We start from the raw sequence: 24,086 nt of genomic DNA on the forward strand, positions 1-24,086 counted from the left end.
GCCTCAATTTCATTTAGCTTTTTTTTTTTCCTGGGGATTCCTCCTTTTCTTTCATTTGTGGGTTGTTTCTTTGTCTCCCCATTTTAGCTGACTCTTTTTGTTTATTTCTATGTATTAGATAGATCTATTCTGACGCCCTGTCTTCATTGGGTGGTCTTACGTAGTAGGAGTATTGTGGGACCCAGTGGTGCAGTCTCCTCAACATCCTGAGCTAGATGCCTGAGGAATGTCCCTGTGTGGGATATGTGTGCTATGCTGTTGTATTTGGGATGATTGTTGTTGGCCAGTTCATTGGTAGGACATCCCCTCCAGTTGGCTGACTGTGAGGCTCAACCCCCACCACATTTTGTATGCTGTTGGACCAGTGCTGAAAGAACAACACAACACAACACACACAAAAAGAACCAAAGCAAGCAAAAAGAGATCCCCAAGAGCAACAGCAAAATCAATGACAAAAGAGCAAAGAATAATAAAAATACAAAGAGAAGTAGAAGAGTAAATGGAAAATAAGAATATAAGAAACCAAAGAAAAAGAAAAAAGTTATTATGAGAGGAGAAAAGGAAAGGAAACAATAAAAGAAGGAATAGAAAGAGGAAATCACCAAAAAAAAGAAAGATAAAGAAAAAAAACAATAAAGAAGGAAAAATGGAGCAAGAAAAAGGAAGTGTAAAATAAGGGATGTGAAAGAAAGAGAAAAAAAGGAGAAAATAAGTTGAAGAAAAAAGAAAAAAATAATAATAATGCTATATAAAAGATAATGAAAATTTTAAAAAAGACCAAAGTGGAATTCATCTCAGCAGAGTTTAGTGCTTGCCTGCTGGATTCTCCCTTTGGCTATGGCTCTGGTTTTTCTGAATCTGGTGCAAGCTAATGTCAGATGCTGTCCATGTATAGCCCTTGGCAGCCTATTCAAAGGCACAGATGATCCACAATTTGAGGTTATCTCCTTCAGGCTTGGCTGCATGTGGAATGGGCCTTGCTGCACACTGCAAGGCTGGCTTTTATTAACACAGGGCCCAGGGGTGGGTAGCAAATGACTGAAGGCACAGTGAGCTCTGCCTCTACCAGCCTCTGTCTGCTGACCTGCTGTCAGTCTTAGTCTAGCTGCTGGTTTGACTGTTTCTGAAAGGGCTTCTGGTGGAATCGGGGGGTGGGACTCCTAGAACTTCTGTGGGAGGTGCCATTCAGACTTCAGGGAAGATGGTGGGTATGTTCCACCATCCCTGCACCACACATTGAGTTTGTGCCGACTGTTTTCTGAAACTCAGGAGGGTGGAGCCCCTAGAAGAAAAGTGGGTGGGGCCTCCAGAGCCCAGAGTTTGGGCCTGCCAAAAACCAGGAGGGTGTTTCGATGCCATGAAGTAAATTTGTTCTTGGAAGTGGGCCTATAAAATGTTCTCCAAAAACCTCCAGATAAATACATTTTAAATTATTATGTAGATTATTACAACAAAAACACATCAAGACCTACTAATCAATGATGAGGAATATGAATTATTATACCAAATGTGGATAGAAAAATATATGCAGTTTTATGCCTATTTCAGTTCTTTGCACAACGTAACCTATAAAATGTTTGTTAATATGTACAATTTAAAGGGGAAAATAAGGTAATGGAAAATGGTAAGAAAGTTCAGCAAAACCGTGAAAACTCACATGTCTTCAACTGTAATGCTCCTGAGGATATTGCAGAAGTCTGCATTCCATATAGCCAGATCGTGCAAATACTTAGAGGCAAGAATAATGGCTCCCAAAACAATTCTTTTCCAGTTGGTGGGACAAATGTCGATCTCAGCATAAATTAAAAGTCTTTCCAAGTAAACCTGCAAAAGTAGAATACCGGTTCTTGATTTAGTTCAGGTTAAGTGCTGTAATAAGAACTGTTAGGATGATAGATTCCATCTGTGTTTGACATGCCCTTTATTCTTAGGTTCTACAGAGACTGCTTGGCCAGCCAAAGCCAGAGGCTATGTCACAGTTGCAAATCTGATACTTCTATTGCCTACATTGCCAATGGGAATTTCCAGCCCAAGTTTGGTCACAGGAATGAATGGACATATGAACAAAGGTCTTCCTGAAGAAATGCTATTACCCTGGAACTTGTAAAGGGCAGCGTAAACAGGCCCAGTGTAGACTCACATTGTTCAATAAATACCTGAGTGCCTACCACGTGCAATATTTCATACCTGGCTGGTAGTTTTGTGGTGATTTTACATAATACTTGAATACGTAATCCCTGGTAATACTGAGCATATTTATATCTTCTTTTTACAGTAACTAGTCCTTTGTGGCACAGGCTGAAGATAAAACCTGGTCATCAAGGCAGCCTCCCATTGGCTGCTGTGTGGTGCAGCAGGACACACAGGGCAAGCAGGTGTGCCTGAGGCAGGCTTCACGACTGTCAGGTGTTCCTGTACTTAGTGCCTTTGTGCAGGACTCACACTCACATGCATGCAGAGGACAGTCCGTTTTACGTCCCCTAATTTTCACATCTCCGTTATTCTTTCATGAAATGTATCTCTGTCTTACACAACCTGAAGCAGAGTCAGTTCTGTAGGTTCAAGGTGCTGTCAGAGCTTTGTGTCTTTGTGTCCCTGGCCCTCCTCTAAACCTGCCAGGTGGCTTGTGCGGTTTCATGATTTCTTTCATGTGCATTCTTCCCACGATTGCCTCTTTGTGAAGAACCCTCCCTGTCTGCCGGAGATGTCCCCCAATATGAATGTGTTCACGTTGTTCCTATCCTACCGCCACAGCCCCTAGAATGCTTCCTCTCATTTTGCTCACAGTAAATGCCCTGATGCTACTTCTCACCTCCCATTCTCTCCATAAACCACTTTAGCCTGCCCCCTGCCACTGTCGCCTTACTGAAATTACTGCTGCTGAGGTCATCTGTGCCTTTGCTTGTACAAGCCGGTGCCCTACCTCCCAACTCTCCACCCCCAAGCCTTCCCTAACAACAGAAGAGCACTGCCATTTGCCTAGGTGCTGGGCCCAAAACCTCCAACTGAGTTAGCCTGCTCCAATCTGTTAGCAATTCTTGTTACCTCTACCTGTCACTGGCAATCTGACCACTTTCTGTTCTATTTGTGACCTCCTACCTGTGTCACCATTACTGCCTCCTGACTTCTCAGCCTCTCGTTGGACTCACAGCTACAGTCTCTTCTCCCCAAACAGCCAGGATAGACTCTTTAAGAGCACTTTACCACCCTGCTCAATGTCTGCCGAAGGTTTCCCATCAAACAAATAAAAATTTAACTTCTCCCCATGTTAGATAGGCTCTATTAGATAGGGCAGACATTGAGCTCTGACCTGATCTCTTACATTCTTTCCCTCTTTACACACTTTGACCACATCGGCCATGCCTCACTGTTCCTTGAACACACAAAACGTGTTCCTGACTCAGAATCTTGCACTTGTCCCTCTGTCTTATTTCCCTCATTTCAGTCAGGTCATAGTTCAAATATTACCTCTGGAGAGAGGCTCTTCCTGATCGTACTATCTAACACAGTAAGCCTCTGAGTCACTTTATCACTTTACAATGCTTTATCTTCCTGGATTTACTACCACCTGAAATATGCATCTTTTTTAAAAAATCATTTTAAAAAATACTTATGTCTTCCTCACTAGAATATAAGCTCCACAAAGGCAACAATTTTATTCAACTTTTTCTTTCCTCTATCCTCAGCACTTAAAGCTGTAAGGATGATCAGCACTTAATGGACAAGTCCCCAGGAGTGGCTTAGAGTGGTGGGAGAACCAGGAGAAGTCAAGATAAGTGAGGTTCAAGAAAGAGAGTGTGGTCAAAAGGCTGGATGCTGCCAAGAACTTGCTCATTCCACAAACACCCACCGAATACCTACTCTTTGTCACTATTCTATCTTCTATACACTTATTATTCGCATGCTTTCTCTGCATTTGAACAGCTACTCTTAATTCCCTGCCTCTAGCTCAGATTTATGTTCTAATTCCACATATTCAAATGATGACAAGAAATTACCACTCTGCTGTCTTACAGGTGCATCAAGCTTAACTTGTCTGCAAGATCTCACGCTCTTCCAGCCCAGATGCTCCCCTTCCTGTATTACCTGGCTCTGCATATGGAAGCACCACGCCTGCTTTTCTCCAGCATGTGCTACGCACCCCAAATGGCTGGTAGCTCCATGAAAAGGCCTGTGTCTGGCCCAGTGCCTATTGAGGGGTCTCTATTCAGAAGCACAGGCTGCCTGCCCAAAATTTTAACTGGATACGAAAGGAGGAGGCACTGACCTAGGCATTCTTTCCCTCAGACCATGCAGTTGACTTTGTCCTTTAGGACTACAATCCCGATTACTTCTCACTAGAATAGGACTACTTTATCCAAATGGTAAAATCTCACCAGAGGAATTCTGCATGGATGACACAAAGGTCAGTGCACTGCTGTAGCTCAGAGGGCAATGAGCAAAGTCTTTTCAAGTGCTACTGGCCCTACGTCCTGCACAGCTTCACAGGCAGACGCAAGAGGACAGCAGGGATGGATTAACACCCATCGTCCAAGGAACAGAGAACTTAGGGCTATGTTCTCAATCAAGACACACATTAGAACTGCCTGGGGAATACAGCTTGGGGCTGAGCTTAAAACTACACTGAATCAGCCTCTGTCTGGGGACCGGAGGGTTTTGTCATTGCTGCATCCTACGCCTTGTCTGAGTGCATGTGTGTGCATTGTATGCGCAGGTGTCTCCTGAGGTGGAGAGGGAGAGACCAGAAATCTCTCCTGCTTCTCTTAATAGAAATTGTTTGGTGATAATAAAAGCAAGGACATTTTAAATTATAATAATTATTAAGCTCAAGTGTGGGTATTTTAGTTCCTTTGATCGGTTTATCTTAATAAAGTTCTGATGATCATTTCAGGAACCTACTTTTATTTGAAAACTAAGATCATACCCTGTGGACAAGAGAGAAAAGGGGCTTTCTGAAAGAATCAGCTTACCAAAGTCGTTATTGCGTATTCAGCTCTGAGCTGTGTGGCACTGAAAAACGGGCTGATGAACCTGTAAATGGAGTCAGGGTCAGGGTCACGACTGAAGTGCTCCTCTGGAACCATTTCTTGCTGAAAGGAGAAAAAACGCAATGTAAGTACCCCCCAAGGAAAAATCCTTAAGTACTCTTCTGATAGCAGTCTTCTACTTGTGCCCACGTGCCCTGTAAAATAATTTTGATCGGGTAATATGTTTCCTAGTCTTTTAAATATAAACAATGGGACCTTAAAAAACGGTAGTGATTCAATACCACCGCTCACTAAAGAAAAGCTCAGGCACAACCTCAGAAAATATGTGTTTCTTTGCACCTTCCCCTACAGAGTTCTGTCTAAACGTAAACTATTTGAAGGCTCAAAAGTCTCACTGACTGCCACAAACTTTGCGATCAACTCTGAAGAAACATTTTCAGTTTCCTGGAACCATCAGGCTCCCGAGCTGAGCTGTGCTGTCTGAGCAGCAGTCACCAGCCATGTACCGCTCTAGACTCTATGACAGCATCTCAAGAAGTGAATTTGAGAATTTTTCTCATTCTAATTTTAAAAAAATTTAAATGGCTGTTTAATTTTCTTCATAGAGATGGTGACATGTCTATTAGGTTTATTTACAAATATTTATATTGTTTGATGCTAATGAAAATTATCTTATAAGAAGATACACTTTGCCCTGGCCAGGTAGTTCAATTGGTTATAGCATCATCTCTATATTCCAAGTTTGTGGGTTTGATTCCCAGTCAGGGCACATACAAGAAACACCCAATGAATGTGTAAATGACAAGTGGAACAACAAATTGATATTTCTCTCTGTTTTTCTCTCTCTCTCATCAATAAATAAAAATCTTAAAAAGATACATTTTGTTTTGGGGCCATGTTTATTCACCTTCACTCACTAATTATACAAAGCTGCAGCTCAGTTAGTTCTTATTAACATATTTCTCAGACAACACTCCTCTTGTCAAATAACTAGATACAACATGGGGTGGGGAAGAAAACTTAAAGGAAGATCATTTTGACTTCAGGCTGGAGGGAGTCATTTTCTTCTAGAAATTAATTTCAAAGCAAACCAGCATGAACTGATTGTATGTTACTGATTGTAAACAATTGTATGAGAGAAAAATATAACATCAATACAACTGACACTTACTGTGAATGGATGTAATCTTTCATCAAAAATATCCTCGGATCTATTTGCATCTCTATAAAATAAGAACACAACTAATTTAGTAATTGTCAATTTAGTAATGGACTAATTTAGTAATTGTTACTATCTTAGTAACACATCTGCTAGGAATAGAGAGAGGGGTGGAGGGAGAAGCTTTACCTTCAACAAAGCCCTTCTACAAATTCTTCTCTTGGGTTCTGCGTTTCCTGACCTCCTTTTACTCAGCATGCCAAATTCTGTGAAATCTTTTCTGCAGTCACCAGCCAGAGTTGCCTCTATAAGCACTGACCATCCCTAACAGACAATGTTAGTAAACCAAATATATTTCCCCTCCTCTCACCTCACATTGGAATACACAAGAACATTTTACAAGGCAGTAGTGATGGGCAGTAATTGATGTGAATATGAGATTCATGTTTTTCCCTACCTTTCTCTCTTATTAGTTTCTTATATTATATTCTTGTTTTTAAAGATTTTATTTATTTTTCTAGAGAGAGCGGAAGGGAGGGGGACAGAGAGGGAGAGAAACATCGATGTACAAGAGAAACACTGATTGGCTTCCTCTTGCATGGCCCGCACGGGACCTAGCCAGCAACCCAGGTATGTGCCTTGACCAGGAATCGAACTGGCAACCTTTCAGATTGCAGGATGACGCCCAAGCCACTGAGCCACACCAGTCAGGGCCCTATATTATATTCTTATTATGGATTTCTTCTTATCTCTTTTCAATAGTTTGAGTTAAAACTTGCTTTTTTATTTTAAATGTGACCAGTCTTTTTTTTTTTTTTTTTTTTAAGTTTACCACACTAACACCCTCTACTCATTTAAACAGTGGTTCTCCAAGTGTGTTTTGCAGGCCTCTGGTTCCCCTAGACCCTTCAGGAGGTCCATGAGGCCAAAACTGTTTTTATAGAAATATTGAAGCATTGTCTGCTTTTACACTGACATTTGCAATGATTGTATAAAAGCAAAAGTCAGGAAAACTGGTTTGTGCGCATGGAATCAAGGCAGAGGTATCAAACTGTACCAGCAGTTATTCTATCCTTTACCGCCCATTCTTGAAAAAAGAATTCTGCTTTACTTAAGAACATCTTTGATAAAGCAGTAATAATTAATATTATCATTAAATTCTAAATAATGTTTTATATTCTGAATAAATGGAAAGTAGCATTAAGCACTTCTGCATACTGAAATGTGGTTGTGTTAGGGAAAATCACTTGTGACTTAGTTGTCAACAGAACAAGCCACTTTTTTCATGGAATAACATTCTTATTTGATAGTACAACTGTATTGTCTCTCACAACTGAAAAGACAGCCTGTCACTTCAAGGGAAACAATTTGCGTATCTGTTGCCAATCACACAATTCAAGCTATCAAGCTAAAAATCAAGATTGGGGAAAACTTGTACCTCTTTTTGTGAGCCTGAAAGCTTTTCAATTTTTAAAGACTTTTCTGATAAGACTGGTGGTGATATGATACCAGCAAGAGTGAGTTTAAACACTGTACAAAGAAATGTGAACCAATACTTTCCAAATGACCAGTGTCTAATATTACTACAAAACTATGTACAAGTAAAAAGATCCATTCAGCAAACAAGATATATGAATGGGTATCAATTTAACAGAGACCTTACTACCAGCCCACAGGTATGATTTAAAATTCCATTGTAACTAACTTGAGGAACCAGCCCTTGTGGACTTTTGGTACAGTATCAAAGACCATCCACAATTATCTGAAGGCTTTGGAAATACACCCTTTTCTAACCACAAAGTTGTATGAGGCTGGGTCTTCTTCATATTGTTTCTTCAAAAAATTATGGAAATGGCTGAAGTAGTCACAACTGACTGAAGACAGGGTATACATGAGAATCAGCTGTCTCCTATTAAACCAGATATAAAGGGATTTACAAAAATGTGAATGACACAATTTCCACTTAGCTTTTTGTTGTGGAAAATAATTTTTTCTATAATAAATTTGTTAATACTCTGGTTCAACATCAGGGGTGATTTTTGTGCCCCAGGAAACATTTGGCCATGGTCGGAGACATTCTTTGTTGTCACAATGTGGGGTGGGGAGAGGGTGCTACCAGCACCCCGTGAGGAGAAGCCAAGCATGCTGCTGGATGTCCCGTAAGGCACAAGGCAATTGGCCACAACAAAGATTTATCTAGCTCAAAATTTCGACAGTGTTATACAACCATGTTTTAACACACAATGGACTTATTTTTAAATTCTCAATTTTAATTTCTAATATAGTAAATATCAGTATCACCCACATAAACTAATACTCTTTGGGATCCTCAGTAACTTAGGCATCAAGAGTCCTAAGACAAAAACAAATGATTCACTTCAATAACGTAATAAAAACATTCCATAGCTTACTCCAATGGTGCCTATAGCTATCACCTAACACTAAAGTTTATATTTCGTAAGTTTATTAGCTGGAATAACAAGACAGGTTTTTAAAACTCACCTGTTCTTTATGTGGTAATAGATTGCTAAAGCTAGGCTGTGGAGGGAAAAAAAAATTGTAACAGTTGTTTTGTTAGGTCTGAAGACAGTTTTTAAAGGGGGTTGGGCTGGGGGAAGACCTTCCTAGCTGCCCAGCAGCTATGAAATCCTAATTCAGGGCAGTAACACACAGGCACTTTCTGTATTGTTGTAGCTCTTTGTCTTTTTGCAAAATTAGGAAAACTAAAATGCTAGGTAATAGGCTTACAGAAAGCATGTTTTAGTTGGTTTTTATATGTTATTACATGTTTCCCCTGTCATCTGCCCTTCTACCCACAGAACCTTTTGTCCTGTACCAGTTCTATCTATTCGTACGCATGCTTGAATTTAAGCCATACAGTAGTGTTTCCATCTCCTGACCCGTTTCCTATCATTTCCCTAAAGGTAAGTAAATGCTCTATACCAAGTAACACCATTTAAGATCACTTTTACATAATTATTAGAACATTTAACAGCAAATATAAGAACCCACAAGAATCAATAGGCCTAACACTCCTAAAATAAGCAGTGTTAAAAACGCAGCATAACAGTACACATGTGATACTAATAACATGTACTTCCAATAAGCTTAAATACAATTTTCATGAGCAGATGAAAGTCCTGTGATACTGTGTAAATTACTGTATTCCTAAGTTATTCACAGATGTTGTGTAATATGCAACAAAGGGATATAGTTAAGTTATAGGTTAAGACTTAATATGCTTCTCCTCTTTGCCCTCAGTATTTATTCTAAAGGAAGCTCAAAATAATTGAGGGAACACAAATCTGAATTTGATAACTAGGTCTGTAGAATGTTAGCACTTGTAAAAAGGCTTATACTATTGTTAGCAACAAAGACGAGTACTTTTATAGTGCTTCAAACAGTTTCATCCTCAAACCTATTTTAAAAATCACAGAATTTGAAGCATAGAAGCTGAAAAGGACAAAGGAACTTTTGGTAACATTTAATTCAACAACCCATTTTACAGCTAAGGTAACCAAGGTTTAAAAGTGACGTGCTCGAGGTCGTGAGAAGCTGTCGTGAGGAACCATCGTGAGAAGCAGCTCTGTGTCTCCGACACTCTACCCAGGCAGCGGTCCCAAGCTTGGCTGTACTGGGATGATGAAAGGAGCCAAAACAACTGCCTGGCCTCCACCTTTAGGTGATCCAATTTAACTGGCGTTGGGTACGACTTGGGGTTGTTTTTAAAGCTTCTGGGGTGATTGCAATGTGCAGCAAAGTTTGAGAACACGTGAATTAGGGTTGAAATCAGAATCACCCTGGATGGTTTGCTCAATGTAATTATGCCTCCCGTCCTTCCTCAGCTTATCAAATCCTGTGAGAGTGAGAGAGTGTGTTGGGGGAGGGGAAACGGAATGCGTGTGGTTAGAGACATATATTTTGAAAAAAGTTGTATAAGTGATTCCTATAAGGCTCACCAGCCCACTGAGAAAAATGCATTACTACCCCATAATAAACATTTTTTCAAAACCATTCCGAAAAGCCAATTAGCTCTATTAATTTTCTCAGTAAACCTTTATTTTACCAATCAATAGTAAATGTACTGAATGAGCATTTTCGACATTTAATGAGAGCAAATAAACTTACTCTACTTCCATATATTAGATTAATGTGAAGATGAGACACATAAAAACTACTTGTATGAGCAAGGTTACTTTTTAAAACTACTTTTGAATTATATACTATAACATTAGAATCTTTGAATTCAAGAGAAGCTGTGGAATTGAGCCAAAGTCAAGGGGGTTTTTACTCATGGATTTCATGTTCTGGCTGAATAAAAACATTCAGTGATTATGTGATAGGTGCCAAGCTCAGGACTCTGGAGAGAGAAGGGGCTCAATTTTTGCTCCTTCTGATCACACAATCTGATCTCAACTACTGTTACGAGTGAGAGAAAAAAGGTACATTATTATGATTGTGAACTTGCTGTTTTTAATTAAAGTAGAAGTTATTGATAATTTAATTAGCAAAAAAAGTTGGTACAATGGAAACAACATTAAGTTCATAAGCAAATTATGTTTTTAAGACTGAATAATAAAATTAGGAATGAGAATATTAATATTTTCAAGGAGCATTTCCCAAAATGTTTTCTGAAAACTCAACACTCATATCCCAGGGAGACATTGGCATTGTTCCTTGGATGACCCCAGCAGGATTCAGGAAGCTCTACATCATATTTTGGTTTTATTTTGCTCTTAAATAAGATTGAAAGTTTCATCTTAGGGTGTTTTTAAAGTGCATCTGCAATCTCTCACTTGTTTTTGCTGTGATTTTCTTATATATGGACTGATAGAGTATCTTGGAGATATATTTATATATCTATACATATACATATATAACTAAATTTAATATATTTATTAAATTAAAACCGCAGTTGAACAAATTTTATCCATAAAGAAATTAACTTGAAAAGTTGTTCTTAAGACTGGTTTGATGCATTTTTTTTTCTGGAAGAAGAAGTGAATTTTAATATAGAAATAGTGTGGGGAAAAAATGTACCATGATGGAAATCTGACAAAATCCAATTAAATTTAAATGCAGATACACTCTGGTGCCAGTAGGGGACAAGCTGTTCCTTCTTCCAAGAGTAGCCTCTACAGTAGCACACATTAGTAAATGAGTGGATCAAAAAACAATGGTGCATTTACACTATGGAATATTATGCAGTGCAAAGAAAGAAGGAGCTCCTACCCTTTGTGACAGCATGGATGGAACTAGAGAGCATTATGCTAAGTGAAATAAGCCAGGCGGTGAAAGACAAATACCATATGATCTCACCTGTAAGTGGAACCTAATCAACAAAATAAAAAAGTGAGCAAAATAGAGCAATTGACATGGAAATAAAGAACAAACTGAGAGTAATCAGAAGGGCGGGATGACGGATAAAGAAGGGGAAGAGTCAAGTCAAGGAACATGTATAAAGGACCCATGGACAAGGACAACAGGGAGAGGGGAGGACTGAATGTAGAAAGTGGGGGTTGGGTGGGGCAGGCGAGGGTAATGGGGGAAAATGGGGACAATTGTAATTGAGCAACAATAACTTTTTTTTTTAGAGAGAAAAAAGTAGTACACTTTGTTTTAGGCCTGAACCTCATAAAGAAAATGTTTTCTAGAAAGAATCAATAAAAAGCACCTCTCCTTTCATTGTGTTCAACAATGTCTCAAGAACAGTAATGCATGAAATAAAGATAAATACTTTTGGGGGAGATTTTTTATTTGCCAACTGGCTTTCCCTTCTTCCATCCACTCTAAGAGTAAAATGGACATTGAAAATTCATGTTTAGGTCCTTGAAATCCATATATGATTGACATCACTTTCTTCACCTGGTCACTGAAAAGGATGATGAAATGACTAAAATTACATATGGGCAGGGTGCTCTTAGCATGGGGGTCTGTTAGTGAGCCCAGGCAACCGGCTTGCACTCACCACTGTATAGTGTTTCCAAGGTTAGGCTGGCAAATTGTGCTGTCATCTAAAAATATCGTTGAGCACGAGCTGTACTTTTCAGTAAGGTGACTTAGAGATACCTGAAGGGTAAGAGAAATGTTTTTTAAAATGTCACAGTAAGTTAAACTTATAGAATTGTGGGGTTTTTTCTTGGTTAAAACGCCGATCGATTAGACATTAAGATTTTTCTTATACTCCTTGAACTGCTTTAGTGTGACATCAGGTGCAGCTCTATGGGAAACCCATTAAATACTCTAACTTCCACAGATGAGATTTGAGGATTAGGTTATAAAATGACACCTATAATCAAACATGGCAAACATTTATGATGAATTCCCATTATAATAGTGTAAAGCATTTAGAATAAGATTTCAGACTTTTTCTTAAGAAATGAAAAGCAGCTGAGAATTCTGTTCTTGCTATTTACTACATTAAAACATAATGCCTGATGTAATACTGAAGCAAGAGCATTTTTAGTGAAGTAAATGAAAGCCAACTCTAAATGTCAGTTCAGGAGTCAGTGCGACAAAACCAACGTTCCCCGGGGTAGAGGGGGGTGTGCGCTGTGCTGGGGCTGCCCGATGGCTGACGAGCTGGTGGCCCAGAGGTGTCTTTGGGCATCAGTTGCCTTATCTAGAAGATTCAGAAGTATTATTTTAAGATCCTTTCACATCTACAAAACAGATCAGACAAGTCTGAGAATTTCACTCCCACTTCATGTTTAAATAAGACTAACAGTGCATTACTCAAATGAGGACCTCAGAGAATACTTTCCACTCATTTCTAAATGTTAATTCTATTCTCTAAGTTACTTGACACCCATCAGGACCCTGCCTTACCTCATGCTGTTCTGCCTACAAGGCCTTTCTCTTCCTCCTTTTCCCAGCTAGCTGAAGTCCCTCCCCGCTTCTACCTCCCAGACACCTCTGCCAGCAGCCACTTATCCCAGTTTCTCAATTATAAGAGAAAGTTTATTTAGAAATCACAGAGGTAGAAAAAGTGAGCCAGCTCAGTTGTGTGGACTCAGGAAAAAAGGTAGAGGCAAAAGAAGGGTCCTTGGAACTCAGGAGAAAGAAGCCAAGGATATACATGCTTGAGGGAAAAAGGGGATGGAAAGTGTGGGTATGCACCAAAGAGAAGCATGCCTAAGAAGAGGGTGGGGAAGGCCACAGCTGAGATAGAGAGAAAAAGAGAGAGAAAGAAAGAGAAAGAAAGAGAGAGAAAGAGAGAGAGAGAGAGAGAGAGAGAGAGAGAGAGCGAGAGCGAGCTGGATCCTTCGTCTTAAGGGTTTTTATCTAAAGGCAGAAATTTTAGGGGATGTCTCAGGGTAGGATCTCAAGAGAATGTTCATCAGCTTTTCAGGTGTGTCCCCTCAGGGTCATGGTCTCCACTGATTGGTGCCAGGGCAGGGGTCATTAGTCATTGCAGCTGGTCCTGATGTCAGTCATGGTGTCACCTCACCTGGTTTTGCTGCTTTCCTGGGCCTGGAGCTGAAACACAACTGAGGCCTAGATGTTATCTCTAGTTTGACCAAAACTCTGTCTCTGTGGCCAATAGACTAAAGCTTTGTTCCTAAAGTTAATTGATGCAGGTCAGAACCTCATTCGCCTGAGGGCTCAATTCTGGAGGGAGTGGTGGTGCAAGGGCCTGTGTGGGAGTCCTGAGAGGCTATTCTCCAGCCCCCTTGTTTCTCCTCTCAGGGGGCCGATATGCCAGGGGAGGAGAGTTCAGAGGAGAATCTGAACCACATGGCCAGTGATATGAAAGGTCAGGGGGTCTAAACCACATGAGCCTCAATATGCTAGGGGAGCAAATGTCACTGTGGAGGCCAGGTGCCACCCTACAATACTTGGTTTTCCAGCTTTGCCTGTTGCTAGGTACCCAGGGCTTTCCACCCTGGTGACTTTCCATAGTTGGCCTATTGTTCCTACTCTGTTCATGTCTGTCTAACCGTCTACTCTATCAGTTTTGTTGCATTTTTATAAACTAATTCAGACAAGCCTTCCTCCCTCATGTTAATATAAAATAGCTTTCATTGTGTGGGCATACTTTCCCATCAGTATCCCCCACAAGTACACAAAAGTTAGAACAGGAAGAAAATCGAGCTAGTTGATATCTTTTACAAGGCAGAGCATTTAAAAATTGCCAGTAGCCAATAATCAGAAATAACTTTATATTATATAAAACACCATTCTGCCTGTTCTATAAGTTTTACTTCAAAGCCACTTATTCTTCATTAATGAAAAATATGCCAGATGGCATATATTTTTTTAAAGAATCACTATTTGGAGGAATAAATGTACCTTCATGCTAGAAATGTTTAACTATAGCTAAAACTCTAATATTTCCCTAAGCTATGCTGTTAACATGTAGTTTACTTTTGGGACCTCAAAAAATATAGCATAAAATATAAAAATTCATTCAAATACTTTTATTCCAAATGGAAGGTTACCTTTTAAGATCACTACTATGAAGGCATAATATGGCATGTAATACACAATAATAAAGTCAGTTATGAGCAGAAACCTATATATGGGGTAGTAATAAGCATAGACAAAAAAATAGACTATTCGGTAAAGCTATGGATGATCTATGCTCCCATTTTCCTCTATTTAAAATTTTTTCTATTATGAATGCACACTGGTTTGTCTTTGAAAATATTAGTCCTAAAACATTTAAAATTTTTAAATTAGACATGGCTCACAGCCCTATAGAGGCCCATTCAGTAAATCAACAACTTAGAGTCTACTGGCTAGATCCAACCGAAGAAACATGGAACACTTTGCCATCACTTCAGGCCCACCCCCAACAATTCAAAATTTTCAGTACCAAGTACTTAGTAGTCTAGGGTGTCCAACTTTTCGGATACTGTATCCTACCGTATCTTCTTTCATTCATTCAGCACTAGTGACAGAGTAGATGAACTTTTACAATCTTCACAAGAAAGGGAAGGGGTTACTAAATTCAACAGCAAAGACCAGAAAAAAAAATCATGCCTAGAAACTTAATACGTGACACCCCAAACCTTACTATCAAGTCAAGTACCTATAGAAATCATGCCCCCACCTATTGTGCCTATTACAAAATAAAGCTGAAAGATACTGTTTTTCCTCTACTTTTTCATAAGACAAGTTTTGGATATTAAGAATTAATGACTCTTAATTAACTTTAAACTTTCTAACACTTTATACGTTAATGAAAATGCTCTATGTTGCAAATAAATGGGACAATATGGCACAGTGCATGGTTTGAATAGAATTCTTAATCAAGGCTTTAGTAGAAACGTATTGTATGCTAATTATAGGTATAACCAAAAATATTCTCTGAATATCATTAATTTTATGGAATTGAAATTTTAAACTTTGATTTACTTTAAATATAGGTTCTAAATTTCAGTTAAACATGGTGGACTGACCACAAATCTATTTCCTCTCCCCTTACTTTCAGAGATATCTCATTAGAATTAAAGGCATAAAAAAAGCTACACTCTATAGGATAAACAGCACATGATTTTTAATATTTGAAAGTTGAAGACTACAAAAGCCAAAGCGGGTTAGGATTGAGGGGGAAGGTGGTGGTGGGGAAATGGAGACAACTGTACTTGAACAACAATAAAAAAATAAAGAACGTTGAAGACTACAAAAAGGAGTAGTCAGTGACAAGTGACAGGAAGCACAACCTTGGTGCCTAGAGAGAGTGTCTTGGACAGGAGTAAGAAAACAAGTTTGTTTTACAGAACCCAAGGCAGGCTCAGAATTTAGCCCCCAAGTTCTTGTAGTGAAGCTCTGTCAGTTAACAAAAGTTCTGCTCACTCCTAGTTCTTCCAATTTGATATGAAAAGATAGGCAGGGACTACCACACATCTGAGGGAAGCCAACAAGTAAGAGAGTTCAAAGCAGAATGGCTATTGTCAACAAGCCAAGTTATAGCAAGGAATCCTTATTCACTGCTGGTGGGAATATAACCTGGTACAGCCACCACAGAAAACAGTATGGAGCTTCCTCAAAAATTTAATAGAAATACCATATGACCCAGACATCTCTCTTCTGGGTAGCTACCCCCAAAATTTGAAAACATTTATTTGCAAAGATATATGCATTCCTATATTCATTGCAGCATTATTCATGGTGGCCAGCAGATGGCAATAACCAAAGTTTCCTCCGATAGATGAGTGGATAAAGAAGATGTGGTCCATATATACAATGGAATACTACTCAGCCGTAAGAAAAGATGAAATACTGCTATTTGCAACAACATGGATGGGCCCTGTGAGTATTATGCTAAGCAAAATAAGTCAGTCAGAAAAAGCTAACAACCATGTGATTTCACTCATATGTGGGATATAAAAGTAAAATCATACATACAGACAACAGTGTAATTGTAACCAGAGGAAAGGGTGTGGGGGGTTAGTAAAAGGTAAAGGGGGCCAAATATATGGTGACAGAAGATGATTTGACTTTGGTTGGTGGGCACACAATGCAATATACAGATCATGTATCATAGAAAGGTACATTTGAAATCTACATAATCTTATATATCTCAATAAATTTAATTAAAAAAAAGTAAAATAAAAATAAAAATCTGGCTTCTGTTCAAGATGGTGGTATAGGAAGACATGGCTTGCCTCTTTGTAAAGCCACATCAAAATTACAACTAAAATACAGAAGAACAATCACTCAGAACCATCAGAAATCGAGTGGATTGGAAGTCTGACAACATGGAATTAAAGAAACCACACCCATCCAGTGCAGTAGGAGGGGTGCAGACATGGAATGGGCTGGTCCCTCACCCACATCTTGTGGGTAAAAATTCAGGAGGGATGTCCCAGGGGCAAGGATTCTCAGCCCCACACCAAGCCCCCCAGCTCAGGGTTCCAGTGCCAGGAAGATAAGTCCCCACAACTGCCAGCTGCAAAAACAAGCAGGGGTTGAGTTGGTGGAAGAAACTGGAATTCCATGCAGTTCCTTTTAAAGAACCCATACACGGACTCACTCACTGAGACTTAATCTCTCTGATCTTTAGCACTGGAGTAGCAGCTTGAAAGGCACCAGTGGCATACAGGGAGAAGCTAAAATGTCTGGCATAAAAGTGAGCAGAGGCCATTGTCCTTTCCTAAACTCTCCCCCCACAGAACTGGCAAGCTGGTGCCATACCTGAGACTCCATCAACCTATCTAACACTGTTTGCCCTTCTTTGGAGATCTCCAGAGACTGCCCCACCCAACTTACGGGCCTATGCAAGTCGCTTTTCACAACTTCCTAAATCCTCTCAAACAAGCAACAGCTGGCCTCAGTGACCTGCAGGCCCAGCACTAGCAGCAACCAACCTAGTTCACAGCTTGGCTTTACCTGGGAATCTTCAAGCTCAACACAAGTAGCAGCCATCTCAGACTGCTTTATAGCTTAGGGAGGTCAGTCCACGCAAAACACAGGTGGCAGCTGACCTTGGTCTGTACAACCAGAGAAACGCCAGGGCCAATGCACTCAGTGGACAGCTACAGACCATGTGGGAACACTACTCACCTCCCTGCCTCTGCACAGCTAATCCACCACGGAAAGCAGAGGTTGGTAGTAAGTGGTCACAGCCAGTCCTTGCAGCCGACTGGCCTGGGTAAATCCCTCCCATTGATCTGCCAACAGCAACCAAGGCTCAACTACAAGAGGAGGGTGTATTCAGAGCACAAAGGGAACACCTTGAGTTTGGGTGATAGGGGAAGCTGTGGCACTGGGCCCTACAGGACACCTACTATATTAGACCATACTACCAAGACACGGAGTCAAAGCAGCTCTACCTAATACATAGAAACAAACACAGGGAGGCTGCCAAAATGAGGAGACAAACAAACATGGCCCAAATGAAAGAACAGATCAAAACTAAAAGAGCTAAACAAAATGGAGATAAGCAATCTATTAGATGCAGCATTCAAAACATTGTTTATAAGGATGCTCAAGGAACTCAGTGAGAACCTCAGCAATGTAAAAAAGATCCAGTCAGAAATGAAGGATACACTAATTGAAATAAAGAACAATTTACAGGAAAACAACAGTAGAGTGGATGAAGCTGAGAATCAAATCAATGATTTGGAACATAGGAAGCAGAAACAACCAATCAGAACATCAAGAAGAAAAAAGAATCCCCCAAAATGAGGATAGTATTTTCAAAAGTAGCCTCTGGGACTTCAAGAGGTCCAACATTTGCATTATAGGGGTGCCAGAAGGAGAAAAGAAAGAGCAAGAAATTGGAAATCTATTTGAAAAAATAATGAAAGAAAACTTGCTTAATTTGGTGAAGGAAATGACATGCAAGTCCAGGAAGCACAGAGAGTCCCAAACAAGATGATGCAAAGAGGCCCACTCCAAGACACATTAATGAAATGCCAAAGGTTAAAGATAAAGAGAGAGTCTTAAAAGTAGCAAGAGAAAACAAGTTAGTTACCTACAGGGGGGCTCCCATAAGACTGTCAGCTGATTTCTCCAAAGAAACTTTGCAGTCTAGAAGGGATTGGTAAGAAATATTCAAAGTCATGAAAAGTGGGGACCTACATCCAAGATTGCTCTACCCAGCAAAGATATCACTTAGAATTGAAGAGCAGATGAAGAATTTCCCAGACAAGAAAAAAACTAAAGGGGTTCATCATCACCAAACCATTATTATATGAAATGTTAAAGGACTTACTTAAGACAAAGAAGAAAATCAAAACTATGAACAGTAATATGGCAAAAAATACAAATCTATCAACAATTGAATCTGAAAAACAAACCAAGCAAACAAGAAGAACGGAGACAGAATCATGGATACAGAGAGTGTTTTGATGGTTGCCAGATGGAAGGGGGCGTGGGGAAGAGTGGGTGAAGAGGTGAGGGGATTAAGAAGTACAAATAGGGAGTTACAGAATTGCCATTGGGATATAAAGTAGAGTATAGGAAATGGAGTATCCAAAGAACTTACACACATGACCATGGACATGAACTATGGTGGGGAGATTGCCTGAGGGAGTGGGGTGTGCTGGATGGAAGGGGACAAAGGGGGAAATATCAAGACAACTGTATTAACATAATCAACATGATATAATTAAAAAAAATAAAACACCAAAAACCTGAACTCATAAAAAAGTGAAAACTTTTCCTAAAATCTATGTGCTAAGACATGTTTTTTAGTGATTACTTTAATAGAGCAACTTAGAATATATGGTATTAGCAAATGGATTGCCCTATGTAGGGGAACTATCATAAAAAAAGAAAAGAAAATTAATGGGAGTTATAAAATTCAGGAACGAATAAAAACTTAAAAACAAATCTAACCTCAGAAAGGCAAAAAATGCATTGGTAAAAGAATGAAATGCTATTAAAAGAGAATGACATTATATAAGAGAACACTATAAATTAAAAACAAAACTAGATAAAACAAAGAATTATTGAAGGGTTGGAGTATAAAGTCAAGGAAATATCCAGGAAGTAGAAAGAGACAAAAGGGAAAATAAGAGGGGGAAAAAATTAGAGATCCATGCGGGAATACTTGTTTAAGAATTCCAACTTTTGAGTAATAGGAGTACTAGGAAAAAGAAGGAATAGAGAAAATATCAAAGAAACAAAAAAAATTTCCAATAATCTGCAGTCTTTGCAGACTGCAGTTTGCAGTCTTTGTTTTGTTTTTTTAAACCGTCACCCTAGGACATTTTTTTCATTGCTTTTAGAGAGAGAGGTAGGAAGAAAGGACAGGAAAGAGAGAAACCTCAGTGTGAGAGAGGAATACCAACTAGTTGTCTCCCACACCCACCTGGGCTGGGGATTGTATGCGCCTGGACCAGGGATGAAACCTGCAACCTAGGTATGTACCCAGACCCGGAACCGAACATGCAACCTTCTGGTTGCGGGACAGCACTCCAAACAATGGAGCCACACCGGCCGGGGAAAACCTTCAGTCTTACTGGCCACAATGAAATCAAAAGGGCATGTACCAAACCATACAAAATTTCAGAATCCCAGGGATAGAGAAGATTCTAAACACTTCCAGAGAAGAAATGGATGGGGTGAAAATGATTAAAATTGGTGACATACAATGTCTACGGATTTAGGAGCAATGCTGTAATGAGAAAAGAATAGAAATGTCTTTAGAACTGCAATACTTATTTTTAGCCTAGAATTCTATAGTTTGTTAAATAGGGGGCATTTCAGAGAGGCTAGATCTCTAAACATTTCTGTCCATGTATCCTTTCCCGAGGAAATGTGTTCCAGTAAAACAAGGGAATATAACGAGAGAGGGGAAAACATGCAATCTAGAACAGCGGTTTTTAACCAGTGGCACACTGGTGTGCTGCAAGAATTGGTAAAACATGCAATACCTGACAATTTAGTCAGGGGCTCCGATCTCTTTTCCCTTAGATTGTCAAATAAAAAAAAAAGATGACAACAGCCAACACAACAATGGTCATCCAGTGTGAATGAATCAAAATTATACTTATTTTTTGTTGGATTGGCAAAAAATATATTTTTTGGTGTGCCACAGAATTTTAGGAATTAGTTTATGTGTGCCATGAGACAAAAAAGGTTGAAAACCATTGATCTAGGACACAGGGGATCCAACACAAGAGAGCAGTTATATGAGATCCCAAAAGATTTCAAAGAAATATGCCAACCTCCCCCCCCCAAAAAAGACAAAAAACAAAAAAAACAGGAACAGAGCAGGCCCAGGGAAAACCAGTCTATACCAGAGTAGGATGACAAAAGTCTGGGGAAGATTGTTTCCGATAAAAAATGTAGCAGATGTGTTTAGGAAATGGAAAACATTTTTGACAGGCCTGTGACAAATGTTCCAGCATTTTCAGGGAGAAAAGAGCTGTTAGAAACAGGAAATGGTATATAGTCAAAAAATTCCACATACACAGAAATGAAGCCTTGTTTGGGAAGATGAACTAAGTAGGCAGTTAATGTAGTATAAATGTAGTATTTCTGTCTGGTAGTCATCGTTCTCTGCCAAATCACTAGATTGTTAGGCACAAAAGAAGTTACTTTTGAAAGCAGAGAATCCGGCCTCTCGTTGCATCTGGCTACGTGAGATCTTGTTGACTAGGAAGAGGGGTTTGGACTGTCCTGGAGAAGCGTGGATGTGCTCAGACTGCAGTCGTATCTGAGAAGAAGAATGAGGGGCGTACAAGGAGGCACAGCCAGAGATCTACATGACTCAGCAGGAAAAAGTACGTGCATATTCGTAATAATGTAAACATCAATTCTGATTTAATAAACACCATGATACATGTTCAGGGGACAGAGGAGTGAGAAAGCTAAGCTTTCACCTGCTATGACAGGAAGTCAATAGTGCTAAAAATTAGCTTAGCTATAATGTTGTTCATCTTGTTAAAAAATAAGGTTAAAAAATGAAGGCAGCTCTTTGTACCACCAACTTCATTACTGAAATTTAACTTAAATGTCAGAACTCTTTAAAACAATGGGCATTACAAAGCCAAAACCTTTTCTAAATACGTACATTTGATAATTAAGATAATAGAAGAGATTTAGAAAGTCCACAAAAACAGGTCCATGCTAATGATGCTGGGTACATTATGTATTTTTAAAAATCATGGCAGATAATTTTCAATTCATATTGTTAGTTTCTTACTTAACTTTCCAACTGTTTACTTACATGATGTGAATTGTTCTTCTTCCTCTTTCCTTGTACTAAGAATAAAAAAATTAACTGATTAATTCTGATAATAATGCCATAGAAAAACAAAAGTTACTATCTGACAGATTATCAACATACAAAATAAGACAACATTTTATTCTATTTTTAAATAATTTCCAACAAAATTAATAATTTAAGTCACCTGGTAAGATTAATCCCATAAAGTAAAATCTAAAATTTAACTTTTACTTCTTAACCTAACAGGTATTCTATATTAGGTACAAATAAAAGCCTCTCCATATACGGAAGAAAAGGACAAAGCAAATTAGGCCAGGTGAAAAACTTAGCTAATAAAAAATTTTACCTGTTACATTTCTGAACCACTATTCAGTAGTTTCTAATTTTATTTCATTTTATTTGATTTTAAAGATTTTACTTATTTATTTTTAGACAAAGAGAAAGGGGAGTAGAAAGAGAGGGAAACATTAATGTGTGGTTGCTTCTCGTGCGCCCCCTACTGGGAACCTGGCCTGCAACACAGGCATGTGTCCTGACTGGGAATCGAACTGGCAACCCTTTGGTTCGCAGTCCGGCGCTCAATCCACTGAGCCACACCAGCCAGGGCTAGTTTCTAATTTTGCATTTATACATTTACCCACCTTGCTTGAATCACCAGGATCTAATAGCTGACAGCTCTCAGAACCAGTTTCTGTTCAGGCACTAATCCGTAAATGCACCAGCAACCCCCAAAGCATCCCGAACCACTTATTAGTGATCAACTAAAATATCTGACTACAAAACCTAAATGGGTCTTTACTCATTTGAAGAGTAACCCATTTAAATTTAAATTTTAAAATGACTGTGGCTAACTTAACTGAACATATCTACAGCACACGAAACCGTTTTGCTCTAACAAATGCCAGAAGAGCAAAAGCTCCAAAGTGGATCTGGGCTGTGCTTGGTTTTCCCACACTGCCTCTGTTAATGTGGGAGGGTCATCCTAGCCACACGTTCCTCAGGACAGAAGAGAGGGGCATGGGACAGCTTTTTCTATACTGTCACCACTCTCTCTACATGACAGCGGCCCACGGCTCCGGAGGAAACTGAGAAACATAGCAACCCTAAGTAAGATGATCAGCTCCAGACAGGCAAAATGCATGCCTGCCATGAAAATAAACTTGATTTTACGTAACATTAAAGAAAATAGGCAGGCAAGCAGAAGTGTTAGAATCCTATAGTTCTGATCCTTATCCTAAAACAAACTGGACACAGCGAACTGACACTAGTTTCACATGCTGATGCTAAGCTTCAGGGGAACACCGTCGGGCTATGTTTGCTCTGATGTACCTTGGCAGCATTACATTAGGATGACAGGATTTTGACTAGCTCGCTGGCCAAGATCTGGAAGCAGCCCAAGTGCCCATCAGTAGATGAGTGGATAAAAAGCTGTGGTACATTCACACAATGAAACAGTAAGTGGCTATAAAAAAAAGAAGGACCTGTTACCCTTCATGAGAGCATGGATGGGCCTGGAGACTATTATACTAAATTAAATAAGCCAGTCAGAGGAAGACAAGCACCACATGATCTCACTTATATGTGGAATCTAATGGAAAAAAAAAACCCCAAAACTGATGAACAAAACAGAAACAGGCATGGACACATGGAACAGACTGACAGCTATTACAGAGGAGGGGGCCGGGGGACTGGGTGAAAGAAGGTGAGGGATTGGCCAAAGAACCTAGGTGCATAAGCCATAGACACAGTCAACAGTGGGGTGAGGGCCACAGGGAAGGGGGGGCAGGGACTGGGTGGAGGTGAACATGGGGCGGTGGGGAAATGGGGACATGTGTAATAGTGTCAACAATAAAAATAAAGTTAGAAAAAAGCTTTAGATGTGATAGGATGATTTTGTTGAGAACTATAAAAATAAAGCCCAAATCACAAACTCAATCCTCATAGATAGACAACTGATTTTTTGATTTGTTCAAATAAAACCTAACTGTGACCTAAATCCTATCCTGACTTACCATCCATTTGAGATTTCTTCAGAAAAATCGTGCTTGCCCTTGGGTGGTCAGATGGTATTAATTCTGAAGTCAGCTCTTTAGAGGAGGAAGAGGAAGAGAAAAAGCATAATAATTTGGCTGAATAGAAAAATACATAATTTTAAAAAGAGCTACACACCAATTTTAATTACTTTTAACAGTGTTGGGAAGAGCTTTTAGTAGTGTAACAAGTTAATTTTAGTGAAGGCAAAATGTAAAATTCTACTGGGAAAATACAAAACTGTGGAATCTCTCTATACAGGTGGAAAAGAAACAGGCTA

At 39.4% G+C, this 24,086-nt stretch overlaps 1 protein-coding gene across 2 annotated transcripts in view; it reads right to left on the bottom strand.

The window, feature by feature from the left end:
* LOC112318563 (cyclin-Y-like protein 1) overlaps positions 1-24,086 on the bottom strand; it is a 41,394-nt gene that overhangs the window by 8,784 nt on the left and 8,524 nt on the right. The window contains exons 2-8 of one of the 2 annotated variants that reach the window (XM_024575802.2): positions 23,788-23,862; positions 21,776-21,810; positions 12,116-12,216; positions 8,650-8,685; positions 6,160-6,211; positions 4,971-5,090; positions 1,658-1,824 (exon numbers count right to left, since the gene is read on the bottom strand). In XM_024575802.2, coding sequence (XP_024431570.2) covers positions 1,658-1,824; positions 4,971-5,090; positions 6,160-6,211; positions 8,650-8,685; positions 12,116-12,216; positions 21,776-21,810; positions 23,788-23,862 — 586 coding nt within the window. The remainder of the gene's footprint in view (positions 1-1,657; positions 1,825-4,970; positions 5,091-6,159; positions 6,212-8,649; positions 8,686-12,115; positions 12,217-21,775; positions 21,811-23,787; positions 23,863-24,086) is intronic. The other variant, XM_024575806.2, reaches the window with a different exon arrangement.

Source organism: Desmodus rotundus, chromosome 4 (genome assembly GCF_022682495.2).
Source record: "Desmodus rotundus isolate HL8 chromosome 4, HLdesRot8A.1, whole genome shotgun sequence".
Lineage (NCBI taxonomy): Eukaryota > Metazoa > Chordata > Mammalia > Chiroptera > Phyllostomidae > Desmodus > Desmodus rotundus.